General features: G+C 42.1%; 1 gene segment (V, D, J or C); it reads right to left on the minus strand.

Moving 5' to 3' along the window:
• Positions 1–1,056: 1,056 nt before the first annotated feature.
• On the minus strand, positions 1,057–1,593 carry LOC119878459. The segment is given in 2 exon segments: positions 1,057–1,376; positions 1,476–1,593. Coding segments are annotated over 2 exon segments (438 nt in total).
• Positions 1,594–15,076: the final 13,483 nt, after the last annotated feature.

Consider the following 15,076-nt stretch of genomic DNA (forward strand, 5'->3'; position numbering starts at 1 on the left):
ATTTAGAAGAAACCATCAAACAGGTAATAATTACACTATCCTAGGTCTCTTGATATTTCCCTGAGAGCCAATGGTCATCAGGAACCATGATGCTCAAATCGTACAGTCTCCAGACCGAATTACACATTCACATCTACTGGTCACGTATGGTCCTTCGCTTCTTCATGTCAGAGCATGCACTGCTCCAAAGCAGGCTGTTGTGACCACAAATGGATTGCAATTTTGAATCTGTTTCTCAGTGTGGTTGGATCGTTAGTGGAATGTGGGAATGATTATGTTAGAGATGTTACTCTCTTTGCATTTAAGGGTATATTTTCAGAAATAATTTCATATTAATACAATAATAGATGCTTCGTAACACTAACTTCCATACAAATCTCTTGGAATGCTTGTTAAATACACATCTATGAACACTGACAGTGGTTTCAGATTTAGAGGTATAACATGGAGGATTACAGCTTTATCAAGCTCCACATGATGAAAATATTAATTTGGTCCTCATCATCAATTTAGTGAATAAAATGAGATCTACCAAGGCTCTATGTTTATTTTTTTAATTATTTATTTATTTATGATAGTCACACACAGAGAGAGAGGCAGAGACACAGGCAGAGGGAGAAGCAGGCTCCATGCACCAGGAGCCCGACGCGGGATTCGATCCCAGGTCTCCAGGATCGCGCCCTGGGCCAAAGGCAGGCGCCAAACCGCTGCGCCACCCAGGGATCCCAAGGCTCTATGTTTAATAGACCATATTGAAACTGTAGATTGGGTCTCAGTACTGGTTTACGTAAAATGGAAGGGAAGCCCCACTCCTCAACATTTAGACAGAGAAGGAGGAAGAAAGCACAGTCTTGGAAGGTCACTTTGGAGAGATGGACACACCCTGGGAGAGATAAATTGGGTTATTGTCATGAACCACTGAACAGGAGAATGGGACCAGGGATCTTCACTTCCCATGGTGGTGTTGACCCTTTCACATCTCACTTTCTCTCCTGGCCTTTAAAGCTGAGCCTTTCTGAGTCCATAAGGAGATTTTGGCTGCACTTCCCCATAGATCTAAATCACCGTGTCAGTGTAACTACCCATATACAAGGAACAGTAATAGTCAGCCTCGTCCTCAGGCTGGGCTCCTGTGATGGTGAGGGCGGCTTTGTTCCCAGAGATGGATCCAGGGAAGCGATTAGGGACCCCAGAGGGGCGGCTGCTTGTGCTGTAGATAATTGTGCGAGAAGCCCGGCCTTGGGTCTGCTGGTACCAGCCAGGGTAATTACTTGTAGAGACTGACCCAGAGCTGAGGCCACATATGAGTGTGACTGTCCCTCCTGGAGACACTGAGAGTGATGGCTTCTGGGTGACCACAGTCTGAGAATCTGCTCCTAAAATCAAAAGGAGAGAAAGGTGTTGATATGGGAAACAAGGGTCACATGAGTCCCTGTTTTATGTGCTCCCCACAGATGCAAAGTCTTTTCCCTGACCTGAGCCATACGCAAGGAGCCCAAGTAGAAACACCGTCCAAGCCATGGTGGGCACCCTCACGGATTGCAGCTTCCTCAGTGTCCTGGGATGGAATGGGGTGTCCCTGGACCTTTTCATGTCTCCTGTCCTATGAGGTTAAGAAGGCACTTCATGCAAATCAGCTTCTTCTCTCTCTGCCCTAGAGTCACCAGCATGTCCCCTGGAAGGCTTTGAAATGAGCAGACTCTGGGACCTCACACGCATAAGTGACTGCAAGGTGACCTTAGACACTGGGTATCAGGAGGACATCTTTTAGAAAATGACCACCATACTGTCTCTAGTGACCTCTGTCCCAAGCTTCTTCTCTGAAAAGCCTGAGAGCTGAATGAGGAGATGGACGTGTTCCCACCCCCTGGCCTCATATCTACTTCACCTCAAATCTAACCCATCCCTGGAACATTTTCTTCCCTCCCCAGTGACATTCCCTCTTCTGTCTTGGAGGGTATTAGCGGTGCCTCTCCCAGCAGTGAGGACACTGGGAATCTCAGAGCCCCTGTGACAGAGTTAGGGGCAGTGGTCTCCTCTCAATCATGGACCCTGTTGCAGTACCACGGGGAGCTGAACAGGGATGTCTCTTTATCAGAAATGAGTAGGACATTGTGTGAACAAGTGATGCTTAGGGAGCATTTTGAATGACATTCCCCTTTGTGTTCTCCTGATAATTGCATTGTATGATTGTCCTGTCCATCTATCATTCCATGGAAATAATGTCTGGACAGGTTACTCCATGATGTAGTAGAGGACAAATCATGAGGCCTGTGTGATTCAGAGCTGAGAGCTCTTGTGGCTCCAAGGCCTTAGGTGTAGAAAAGTCACCCACAGGGAGGACCCTGCTTGCTCTAGGGTGCAGGGGCCAGTGATAGATGTTCCTGCTCTTCCTCACTCAGACCCTGACTCCCAGGAGCAGCCCACTCGCTGCCCCTGCTGGCCTCAGACACCATGTCCCCCAGCCTGTATCAACCTTCCCAGCCCTCCTAGAATGGCCTCTGATCTTTGCAGTTGGACCTCTGATGTCACCACCCAGAATAGTAGAATGAGCAGGTCAGCTCTGTGGGATTGAGCTGTTAATTTTTCCAGGGCATCGAGGCCGTCATTTGGACAGCTAACTGGAATATTTATGTCACAGTATGTTTCAGGATTTCCTGACATTGTAGTTTGCACAGGCCATGTCCCTGGCATCATTATTGGGATTTAATGCACTTAAAGTGAGCTCAAGATTTAAAGTCTCTAGAGAAACCCATTGTTTCAACCTGGGTAATATTTCTACTTGGGTTACCCTTATAAGCTGACTTACTTGGTTTTTGTTGTTTTTGGCAGGATCTCCTGTTAGGTTCACCAGCCCTCATGTACCTGTCTTGGCAATGAGTGTATCATGCATTCAGGGATGACATGTCCTTTGTTCTTGGTTACTTCTGTGGATATTACCCTTACAACAATTATTTTGTAAGGACTTGTTGATACGTTTAAGATATTTTTGGCCTACTTGTGTAATTTTGCTCAGTACAAAGGTTGATATTAAATAACATTGCTCTAAATGGTCTATAAAATTGATATGCAGAGCCTTGTTGGCTCAGTAGGTTAAGTGTCTGCCTTCAGTTCAGATCATGATCCCAGAAATCCTGGATAGAGCCCTGCACTGGGCTCCTCGCTTAGTAGGGAGTCTGCTTCTCCTCCTCCCTCTGATCATCTCCCTCATCCTCCTCTTTCACTCACTCATTATCTTAAATAAATTAATAAAATCTTTTACAAGAATTAATATGATACCAATGCACCCTCAGTTTCGCTGCCACTTACTTCCTGAAGGGATAACTGATAAAACTGTCTTAGATTTGTTCTAGTATTTTATATACACACACACCTACACAACACATATATACTACATAACATAATCTTATTTTTTTTCTGTAGTTCCATTGCTCCTTAAAAAACATAATCACTGAATTTTTTAAAATATTTTTTAAAGATTTAATTTATTTATTCATGAGAGACAAACAGAGAGAGAGGCAGAGAAACTGGCAGAGGGAGAAGCAGGCTCCAGCAGGGGCCCTGATGTGGGACTGGATCCTGGGACTCCAGGATCAAGTCCTGGGCCGAAGGCAGGTGCTAATACACTGTGCCACCTAGGGATTCCCTAATCACTGATTTTTGAGAAGCATTAGGATTCTTGACAAGCATTAGGATGCTCTCATTTTGATTCATAGTTCATCATTTATTCATAGGATAATATACCATAATTTCACGACTTTTCCACAGAGGGATATTTATTTTGGTTTCAATTATTTGTTATTGTAACATGTCTTAACTAGATGTACCTGTATATTTATCTTGGAGTGTATTAACTAGATAATTTTCATTAGAATTGACTTCAAAAATTTGTAACGGTTGACTTATTTCACTCAAGATAATGCCCTCCAGTTCCATCCACTCGAAGCAAATGGCAAGTATTTGTCATTTCTAATGGCTGTGTAATATTCCATTGTATACATAGACCACATCTTCTTTCAGAGAAGGACAAACATTATATGGTCTCATTCATTTGGGGAATATAAAAAATAGTGAGAGGGAATAAAGGGGAAAGGAGAAAAAATGAGTGAGAAATATTAGAAAGGGAGACAGAACATGAGAGACTCAACTCTGGGAAACAAACAAGGGGTGGTAGAAAGGGAGGTGGGCAGGGGGTGGGGGTGACTGGGTGATGGGTACTGAGGGGGGCACTTGACTAGATGAGCACTGGGTGTTATTCTACATGTTGGCAAATTGAACACCAATAAAAAATAAATTTATAAAAAATATGTAAAAAAATAATAAAATAATAAAATAAAATAAAATACAATAACATGGTAGAAAAGCAAAGAACATAATAAAATTGTAACGGTGATGCAGGTCATATATATATTTAATATTTGATAAGTATTCAAAATTTATGTTCCAAAATTGATTGCCAATTCATACTGTCATCATCAAAGTTTGAGGTATCCTATATGAGCAAACAATTGCAGTGGATAAAGTGAAACTTAATAACTTCCAATTTTATAATTGAGAAATAATTTCATTGTTCAGTTGTAATCCACTTACTAGTGACACTTCCGAGATCTATAAATTGATTTTTAGATTATATTATATTTCTAAGGCTGCCATTAAAAAGCACCACAAAATAAGTGGCTTAAAACAATAAAAATGCATTTCTGCTGTTCATACGCAACTCCACACTTTGTAGGGAGTGGCCATGATCTGTCTGGAACCTGCAGAGAAGTCCTTCTTGCCTCTCCATAACTGTAAGAAATTTGAGGAAAATTTTTGGGGTTCCCTGTCTGCAGCTGCAGAACCACAATCTCTGTCTCCACCCTCCCAGGGATCCCTCCTTGTCTCCATCTGAGTGTCATGTTACAAGCACAGAAATCAATTGAATTAGGAGATCACCACACCCCCTTCATCTGTACTAATTACATCTGCAGCATCCCTTTTCCATATAAGGTCATATTCTTAAGTCCTGAGGTCTACAATTTCAACATATATTCTTTGGTAGGATACAATTTAAGTGAGGATATTAGGAAAGATGAATCCTTTCCAAAAAGGCTTATAATTATCCCTATGTGGTTTTTAAATTAATTTATTTATTTATTTATAAGTTTATATTTATTCATTCAAGGGAGACACACAGAGAGAGGCAGGGGCACAGACTCTGGGAAAAACAGGCTCCATGCAGAGAGCCTGACATGGGACTCCATACCAGGAATCCAGGATCAAGCCCAGGGCCGAACTCATGAGTTCAACTGCTGAGCCAAGCACGCGTCCCCTTTTTTTCTTAAGATTATTATTACTATTTTTAAATACGCAACACAGTTGCATTGCACTGAAATACAACCCAATAAAGTGAACATTAAGAAAATACAAAATGAGGATTTTTCCATTTTTCATTCTTTAGCTGTAAAGGAAGACTCTTAATGTTCCTTTTTTTTTTCCTAGAGGAAATGTATTTAGCCTCAATCTATAGTTCTGATCCTATAGACATTTTGTAATACAAAATACCTGAATTTGTCTTTTAGTGAACTAAGGCCTCCTGAGTTACTGATACATTAATTCAATGTTAGGACTCACACAGGGATGGAAATCAGTCCAGACCCTTCCCAATGCCCATCTCCCCATGGTCAGTCTGCATTTATACTGCTCTGGGCTCAGGTGTTTGGCCATGAGATGTCAGTAATCACATGATATTTGTATCACCCATGTTTCACTGGATGAAACAAAGTGTATGTCTCCCTTCCTCATCTTGGTTTCTCACTGGGCCCAGCACCACTATAGTGTAGCCCCAGGGGTACTCAGTCTCGGCCTCAGGCTGGGGACCAGGAGATTGTCACGTCAGACTTGCTCCCAAGAAAGGAGTCTGAGAAATCAGTATTTGTTGTTTTTATTATAAATAAATGGCCTAGACTTTGCCAATCTTTTCCTGGATCCAGTATGGATAGTGTCCTGTGCTGGAGGCATTGTTGAAAGTGACTGTCCCTCCTGGGGACATGGCTATGAAGGCTCCTGAGTCACCATGACCTGAGAATTGGTCCCTGAAATGAAAATAGACCCTTTTTAGGAATGGAGAAGAAAGGCAGATGGATCCCTCCTAAGGATCCCTCTCAAATCTCCATGAATTGGGGAAGTGGGTGAGGAGGGGGAGGAGAAGGAGAGGAGTCAAAATCATGGTATGGAATTTCCACAGATTCCCTGGCCTTAAAACTGGCTCTGGTCTCTGGGATGTCTCTTTTCTATTTATGTTTTTCTTTATATCCCAAATATCTAACACAATGTGTAATAGGAGTGCAACTTAGTAATTCAAGACTTAAATAAATGAGCCAGTGCTCATCACAAGTGCACTCCTTCATCCCCACCACCTTTGTAACCCATCCCTCCACCCACCTTCCATTTGGTAAGCATTAGTCAGTTCTCTTGAGTTAAGGGTTTGTTTCTTGTTTTCCTCACTTTTTCCCCTATGATATTTTGTTTCATTTCTTAAATTCTACATGAGTGAAATTATATATTTGTCTTTCTCTCATTGATTTATTTCACTTAGCATTATAGTCTTTAGCTCCACCACGTCTTTGTAAATGATAATATTTCATTCTTTTTTTATGGCTGAGTAATAGTATATATACATACATACATACATACATACATACATACATACATACATACATATACTCCTTTACCATTTATTAGTTGGGCTCACACTATAATTCGGGTATTGTTGGATGCTACTATGAACCTCAGGGTGCATGTATCCTTTAAATTAGTGTTTTTGTATTCTTTGCATAAATTCCTAGGTGGATAATTGCTGAATCAGAGCATTTCTATTTTTAACCTTTGAGTGGCCTCCAAATTGTTTTCCAAAGGAGCTACACAAGGTTGCACACCCATCAACAGTGCAAGAGGGTTCCCCTTTCTCTGCATCTTTGCCCACACCTGCTATTTCCTATGTTGTTTCTGTTAGCTGTTATGACTGGAGGGAGGTCATATCTCAGTTTCGTTTTGATTTGTATTTGGGATGTTTCTTTTATCTCTTCCTCACTCTAGGGATGAAGGGGATGCTTGGTGGTATATTGTGCAAATAGGAGCCCACAATACCATCGGAATCTGGATCCTCAGCTCAGCTAATAGCTTCCATCCAGGGAGGATTTCCGGGGTGGGTGAGAGCTATGGGTTTGTCCCCTGGGAGGAGACAGCTGCTGTCATCTTTCCCTCTGGCAGTGAGCACCAGTGCAGGACCCAGGCAGGTGGAACCATTTCAGTGGGTTTCAGGCCTGGCCAGCTCTGAGCAGGTGCACAGCGCCCCCTGCTGACAGCCGCAGCAGATCAGTCAAGGTGGTGGGAACTGCACAGAAGGAATGGAGCCCAGTTTTGGTTTCAACAAATAAGCCAGAAAACAAACAAATAAGAAGTGTTACCTACTCTTGAGTCCCTCTGGAGATTTTCCTTTTTTTTCGATGACTTCTGTTATCTTTTTCAGATCTAAAATTTCCAATTGGTTTGTTTTGATGATTTCTCTTTAATTTCTGCATTTCTATTTTTTCCATTTGTTTGAAGAGTGTAATTTTACACCACATGGATTCTATGATAGTTGCCTAAGACTACCTGTCCAATAATTACAGCATGTGAGTAACCTCAGTGTTGGTGTCATTCAATTCACCTTTCTCATTCAGGATTTTATTTTAGTGGTTCTTGACATATCATATTTTTTATTGGACCCTGGATATTATGGTTATTATATAATGAGATGCTTGGTCCTCAGTTATTTTTCTTCAAACAAATGATCCTCCTGCTGAGGTGCCTCAGCAGGTGAAGGGTGTTTGTGTCAGCTTCCAGGTGACTCAAGTGAAAATGCTTAGCATTCTGCTGCTTACTCTCTGCTGGAGAAGGTGGGGCAGTGATTGCCACTTCCCAGCTCCCATCAGGTGGGGGGTTGTGGGACAAGCTCTTTGCTGGGCCCTGCCAACCTCAGGGTGGGATGCACAGGACTGAATGGAGTTCCTTTCCTTCAGGGAGTGGATCCTCTGCTCCCCACTGCATTCCTTGTCCTCACTGACACCAGGGAGTGGAGGATCAAATGCAGGTCCAGCTCCCTTGCCTCCTGCATCAAAATTCAGTATTTTCATGCTCAGGGAGAGCCCAGTCTCAGTTCCTCAGAGTTCAGACAGTCACCAGCATTGGGTATATGACAACAAACCAGCTTTGCCTTGTGCACTGCATTCATTCTCTCTCCGGATCAATGGGCTTCAGATGAGCTACCCAGGACCTGCCAATATCATAGGTGGGAAAAACTGGAGTGCAAACTAGTCATCTAAGCCTGCATTGCCCATAGTTGTTGATGATCCCATGCGATGGAGGCTTAGCTATCTCCTGAGTCACTGACACCATGGCGGGTGGGTATTGGGGCACTGCCTGCTTCTGCCAGGAGGATATGGACGCCATGTCTCTGCTGAGCAATAATGTGAACCCTGCATGAGGCACAGTTTGGGGATTCATTAGTGTGTGCAAGTGGTGGACAGGTTTACCCAAATATTCCCTCCACTCAGGCCAACTTATCTCAATATCCTCTGACCAGAGGAGTTGGTGCTTTTGAAGTTTTAGTGTTTTCTGGTTTGATTTTCTGGATCTCAGCCTTTGAATGTTTCTTGGTTGGAGGAACCTACAGGATCTTGTCTTACATGTGGGCAACATAATAAGAAAAGGAACCAGGGTACATGCTGTTGTGTTTTCCTCAATTTGTTTGAAGTCTTCATTTTCTTTCTACCTTCAGAGACTTCCTGTATTTGTTTGTTGTAGTGTGTCAGAACATTTCAGCTGTAAGAGAGAGCATGTATGAATAGGAGCACTTCCTACTATCCAGAACTAGGGATCCTCTGGTGTCTGATGTCTGTTTTCTTCCAGTGCTAGGATGCTGGGTATCCTCCTGAGCTGCTGTGATGGAGGTGATTTATCTTGACTCATAAAAGACAAGGAACATGATTATTTTTTTATATTACTATTTACAGCATAATAAAAAGTAAATACATTCCATAACCAAGAACTCAATGTGAAAAGTTTTATAGGCTGTGTGGAAACCAGTAGAGCACAGACGTCTGGCTTTCTGATCTTAAATGTGAGGAGTGGAGGGAAGAAATTTTTATTCCTTTTTTCCATTATGTATTGTATGTAGAAATTTTTTTCTGTAATAATTTTATATTTCCAGAAATAAATGCAAATATGGGATAGAGATCACTACGTTTCACCAAGCTTTTCTGAATGGTAACATTTTGTATTGTTATGAATTGTTTGTAAAATCAATTCCTTACTGGTGTTCTGATCATTTTGCAAAATTACAGACTTTATCTACATTTCAAAGTTTATTTATTTGTTTATTATTTATTTATTTATTTATTATTTATTTATTTATTTTAACACTGTTTTTCCTGCAATCAATCCAACTAACAACATTGCATCTATTCATCAGGAGATACTAAAATCCTCCAATATATGAGTTTCCAGTCTTTCCCTGTTCTTGATTTTGGGAATTTGGAGACACCTGGTGTGGTATTTTGTAAAATATCCCTGAGTATGGGTTTATATGATGTTTTCTTTTTTTAAGGTTTTATTTCTTTATTCATGAGAGAGGCAGAGAGAGAGGGGCGCAGAGACACAGGCAAAGGGAGAAGCAGGCTCCATGCAGGCAGCCTGTCGTGGGACTGGATCCTGGGTCTCCAGGATCACACCCTGAGCTGAAGGCGGCGCTAAACCGCTGAGCCCCCCAGGCTGCCCTATCTGAGGTTTTCTCATGATTACGCTAATATTATCAATTTGTGCCAAGAAAAGCACAGAGGTGCATTGATGTTCTTTGTGCATCATTGGGAAGATGTGTCATATTAACATGACATATCACTGAGCATATGGGTGGGGAACCGTGCCTCTTGGTGCTATTTTAAATTATTGTTTCTCTGTACATAATCTATCTGATGCCAGTCTACTGGATTTTGGCCATTCTGATTGGTGTGCAATGGTAACTCATTCATGATTGCATTTGCTTTTCCCTAATGATATATAATATGGAACACAATGTCACACATTTAAATTCCATCTGCCTATCTCCTTTTGTGAAATATCTAGTAATGTCTTTAACTTACTCTTTATTGAGATTTTTTTTGTGCTTTGAGAAGTTCATTGTGTCACTTCTAACCTTCCTTCCTTTTTTCTTTCTTTTTCTGTCTCTCTTTCCTTTCTTTCTTTCCTGCTTATATATATCTGTATTTGTGTATTTATGACTGCTCAACTCTCCAGAAGATTGGCAATTTATCTGAAATATATTGTTTCTGGTTTATTGATTTTCTCTGTTAGGTTTTTTTTTAATTAATTAATTTATTTATGATAGTCACAGAGAGAGAGAGAGAGAGAGAGAGAGAGAGGCAGAGACACAGGCAGAGGGAGAAGCAGGCTCCATGCACCGGGAGCCCGATATGGGATTCAATCCTGGGTCTCCAGGATCGTGCTCTGGGCCAAAGGCAGGCGCCAAACCACTGCGCCACCCAGGGATCCCTCTGTTAGGCTTTATTTTTGTCATTATTCAGAGAAAATGGGACACATCTTCTCTTAGAGGTATTTAACATCATTTAACATCGCATTTTCCAGTCAGGCAGGTCATACTAGAAGTGGTTCCATACCAGTCATGGCACCAGCTGCTCTCCATCAGCTCCCATGTTCCTGAAACCCCAAGTCTCTGTGTTCTGCTGCTATAATCTTTGCCTATGAGTTTGGCGAAATACACCAGTGTTTCTAATGACTTGTTGAAGAAGAAATAACTGCTCTGAAGTGATACCAGCATTGGTAGTAAAAGTCCTTATGACGATCTCATCTGGAGGCGTAGAGAACACACAGCCTGAATCCATACATGCTACAAACCAGCTTCCAAACAAAAGCCATTTTGTTCAGTCCCAATGGATTGAGGACAGAACTAAGGAGGTTTGGCCTCAATTCCACACATCTACTTGTCACCTCTATAGGGGTTTCGGCATAACCTGGCACTGAGTTGTCCTCTGCCAGCGCCCGGGGTGATTACCAATCTAGAGCCATCTTAATCCAGTGTTAAAGGTTAGAGGTCCCCAGAATATCCCATAACTCCACAGGTCTTTACAGTTCTGCATAGGTTTCCCTTATTATCTTGGGTATTACTGTGTTATTTATTGCTGGTGTTGTTGTTTGAGTCGCCCTGTATCTGATTGACATTTTTTGCTTACAAATATTGATTCACATTTTTTTTTGAGAATCATAATAGGCATTAGATAATAAAGAGGCTAGATAAAATGTATTTCCTTTGGAGTGCGAGGTGGCTCAGTTGGTTAAGTGTCCCACTTATGGTACTGACTCTCATCATGATCCCAGGAACCTGAAATCTAGCCCTGTTCTCAGCTACCTGTTCAGCCTGATAACCTGTTCAGCTATCTGCTAAAATTTCTCTCTCCTCTCGCTCTGCCCTCCCCCACACACTCTCTCTCTTGCTCTAATAATAAAGTCTTTAAAAATATTTTATTATATATTTATCATATATGTTTATTTTTTTAAGATTTTATTCACTTATTCATGAGAGACAGAGAGACAGGGATGCAGAGACATAGGAAGAGACAGAAGCAGACTCCATGCAGGAGCCTGATGTGGGACTGGATCCCAGGACTTCAGGATCTCACCTGGAGCCAAAGGTAGACCCTTAACTGCTGAGCCACCCAGGCATCATTTAACATATGTGTTTAATGCTTATATATTTTTGAAATATAATGTCAAATATATAATATGAATATATATATATTACAAATTAGACGCAAATATGAATATTTTTTTCTAAGTGAAAATCAGTTATATGGATGACAGTATAGCATATTCCAGGTTAGCTCCCTGAAGAAGAGCTTGACCATAAAGCAACAGGAAGACTGGGGTGATGACCATCCTGTGTAAATAATGGGAGCAAGTGAACACAAATGACCTCTCTCTGCATGTTTTCCCTCATCACTGAAAAGAAATCCTTTTGATGAGGGAGGAGGTAAAGGGAAGAATCAGGACAGGGCAGAGAAGCCCCAGAACTCTGCTCCCTGAGGACTCACTGTTGGCATTGTCATCCTCCCCTCCTCAAGGGTCTCTTACCCTAGACCTAGGTAGCAAAACTGGTGATTCTCTTTTTTTTTATTTTATTATTATTTTTTATTATAAATTTATTTTTTATTGGTGTTCCATTTGCCAACATACAGAATAACACCCAGTGCTCATCCCGTCAAGTGCCCACCTCAGTACCCGCCACACAGTCACCCCCAACCCCCGCCCACCTCCGCTTCCACCACCCCAAGTTCCTTTCCCAGAGTTAGGAGTCTTTCATGTTCTGTTTCCCTTTCTGATATTTCCCAATCATTTATTCTCCTTTCCCCTTTATTCCCTTTCATTATTTTTTATATTCCCCAAATGAATGAGGCCATATAATGTTTGTTCTTCGATTGACTTATTTCACTCAGCATAATACCCTCCTGTTCCATCCACGTCGAGGCAAATGGTGGGTATTTGTCGTTTCTTTTTTTTTAAATAAATTTATTTTTATTGGTGTTCAATTTGCCAAAATACAGAATAACACCCAGTGCTCATCCCGTCAAGTGCCCCCCTCAGTGCCCGCCACCCATTCACCACTACCCCCTGCCCTCCTCCCCTTCCATCACTCCTAGTTCATTTCCCAGAGTTAGGAGTCTTTTGGTTCTGTCTCCCTTTCTGATATCTCCTAACCATTTCTTCTCCCTTCCCTTCTATTCCCTTTCACTATTATTTATATTCCCCAAATGAATGAGAACATACATTGTTTGTCCTTCTCCGATTGACTCATTTCACTCAGCATATTACCCTCCTGTTCCATCCACGTCAAAGCAAATAGTGGGTATTTGTCGTTTCTAATGGCTGAGGAATATTCCATTGTATACATAAACCACATCTTTATCCATTCATCTTTACATGGACACTGAGGCTCCTTCCACAGTTTGGCTATTGTGGCCATTGCTGCTATAAACATCGGGGTGCAGGTGTCCCGGTGTTTCACTGCACCTGTATCTTTGGGGTAAATCCCCAGCAGGGCAATTGCTGGGTCGTAGGGAAGATCTATTTTTAACTCTTTGAGGAACCTTCACACAGTTTTCCAGAGTGGCTGCACCAGTTCACATTCCCACCAAAGGTGCAGGAGGGCTCCCCTTTCTCCACATCCTCTCCAACATTTTTGGTTTCCTGCTTTGTTAATTTTCCCCATTCTCACTGGTTGAGGTGGTATCTCATTGTGGTTGATTCTCTCTTTCTCTCTCTTTTTTTCAACAGAGATATGTTTTTTTTTTTTTGCCCAGATATGGGATATCTCCCCCTTCCTGAACATCAGCTCTGAAAAGGACTTCATGGGGATTGAGGATGAAATGTGTCTGGAGAAAGTGAGTCAGAACTGAGAAATCATGAGACTCCAGTGACTCCTGTGCAGCACAATCACACTTCACTGAGGACACTGCCTTCCCAGTTTGCAAGAATTTGTGTATTTTCTTAGATGTCTGGCCCAGAGATCTTTTCTCACAGGACAAATGTGACAGCTCCCCCTATTGCGCTAACATCCTTAGCCCACCATCCCCTCTGACACCATCCAACACTCCTAGGATGGTGTCCAGACTGTGCAATTGGATCATTTTAATGTCACTGCCCAGGACAGGAGAATGAGGAGGTGCCCCCTCTCGCCTTTGGCCCTGACACTTATTTTCAAATCACTACTGACCTCAGTTATTAAATACATGATGTATTGCGTGGTGCTCATATTACTGGATATTTCAGAATTATCTGACATTGAGTTGCTTCTTCCAGGTGCATGAGGTCCTTATCAGTCTATCATCATTTTGAAACAAGTAAATGTCATAAAGTTCTCAGAGTGCTAAGGTGGTTCACACCTTGTAATATTTCTATGTGACTTCTTTCATTTGAGCATTGTTTTTGTTGTTGTTGTTGTTGTTGCTGTTGTTGCCTATATATTTTCCTGTCAGGGTGCATCTCTCAGTGCTAAGACTTTTCGGCCTATATTTGCTATGACAATATAATGCCATTAGGGGAAATGTGTCTTCCACTCCTACTGACTTGTCTGAGTTCAAATTTTCCCTTGAGTGTTAGCCAGAAATTCTAATTTGTTTGGAATAGGATCACTCTGGAATAGGAATAGGATCACTCTGGGCCTGTTAATATATGAGAGACACGTTCTTAATGGAATCCCAGGTGAAGGTGAGATTTCCACCCTGTCCTCTGAGAATGGAGGTGATTAGTGTTTGGGGAACCAAGTCAATACCAGAGGGATAAGAGGTCAAAAGTATGAAGATGCCCAGGAGAGGAAAGAAGGTTAAGCAAAAAGTGCAGATGAGAGAGGACCATCTAAGGCAAAAAGAATGGACTTCCTCTGCCTGGACTCTTGCAGGTTCCCCGGCACAGAGTCCCTGCCCCTCCACAGGAGAGCTGTCTGAGGAACCTGCAGAATGTTCTGGAGTGAATGGCTGAGGGCATGAGGAAGCTGGATGGATATAGGGAACCTGAGAGAAGATTGATCCTTTCACAGCTCAGGCTCCTGTCATGTCAGAGAAGCCCCTGTGTACTGAATAACTTGTCATCTGTCACTCACCTTAGTCTTCCAATTTGAGGGAGCTCCTCCTCATTCCTCTCTGGACACCACCCAGTTATTCTTCCCATCACAAGCGTCCTATCCTCAGTTGCCCTCTCTGACATTTGGTCACCTGAACAAAGACCTTAATCATGCTGACTATGTAATTCTTGGTGCTCATGTGTGCAGAGTAGAAATAGGTGGGAGTTCTGGTATCCCACATGGTAGGGGCAGGGGGTCACATGGTGGCTACCACGTCCTGTACGTGAGAGCAGGGTCTTCTCTCTGAGATAGACTGGGTAGCAGGTGGTGTTCTCAAGTGCATTTCAGGTCGCAATTGGGCATTGAACGACGAAGGAAATATGACTGCACAGTCTCTTGGGCACCACCATGATATCTGGGGACAGT

Source organism: Canis lupus, unplaced genomic scaffold (genome assembly GCF_011100685.1).
Source record: "Canis lupus familiaris isolate Mischka breed German Shepherd unplaced genomic scaffold, alternate assembly UU_Cfam_GSD_1.0 chrUn_S1648H1841, whole genome shotgun sequence".
Classification (NCBI taxonomy): domain Eukaryota; kingdom Metazoa; phylum Chordata; class Mammalia; order Carnivora; family Canidae; genus Canis; species Canis lupus.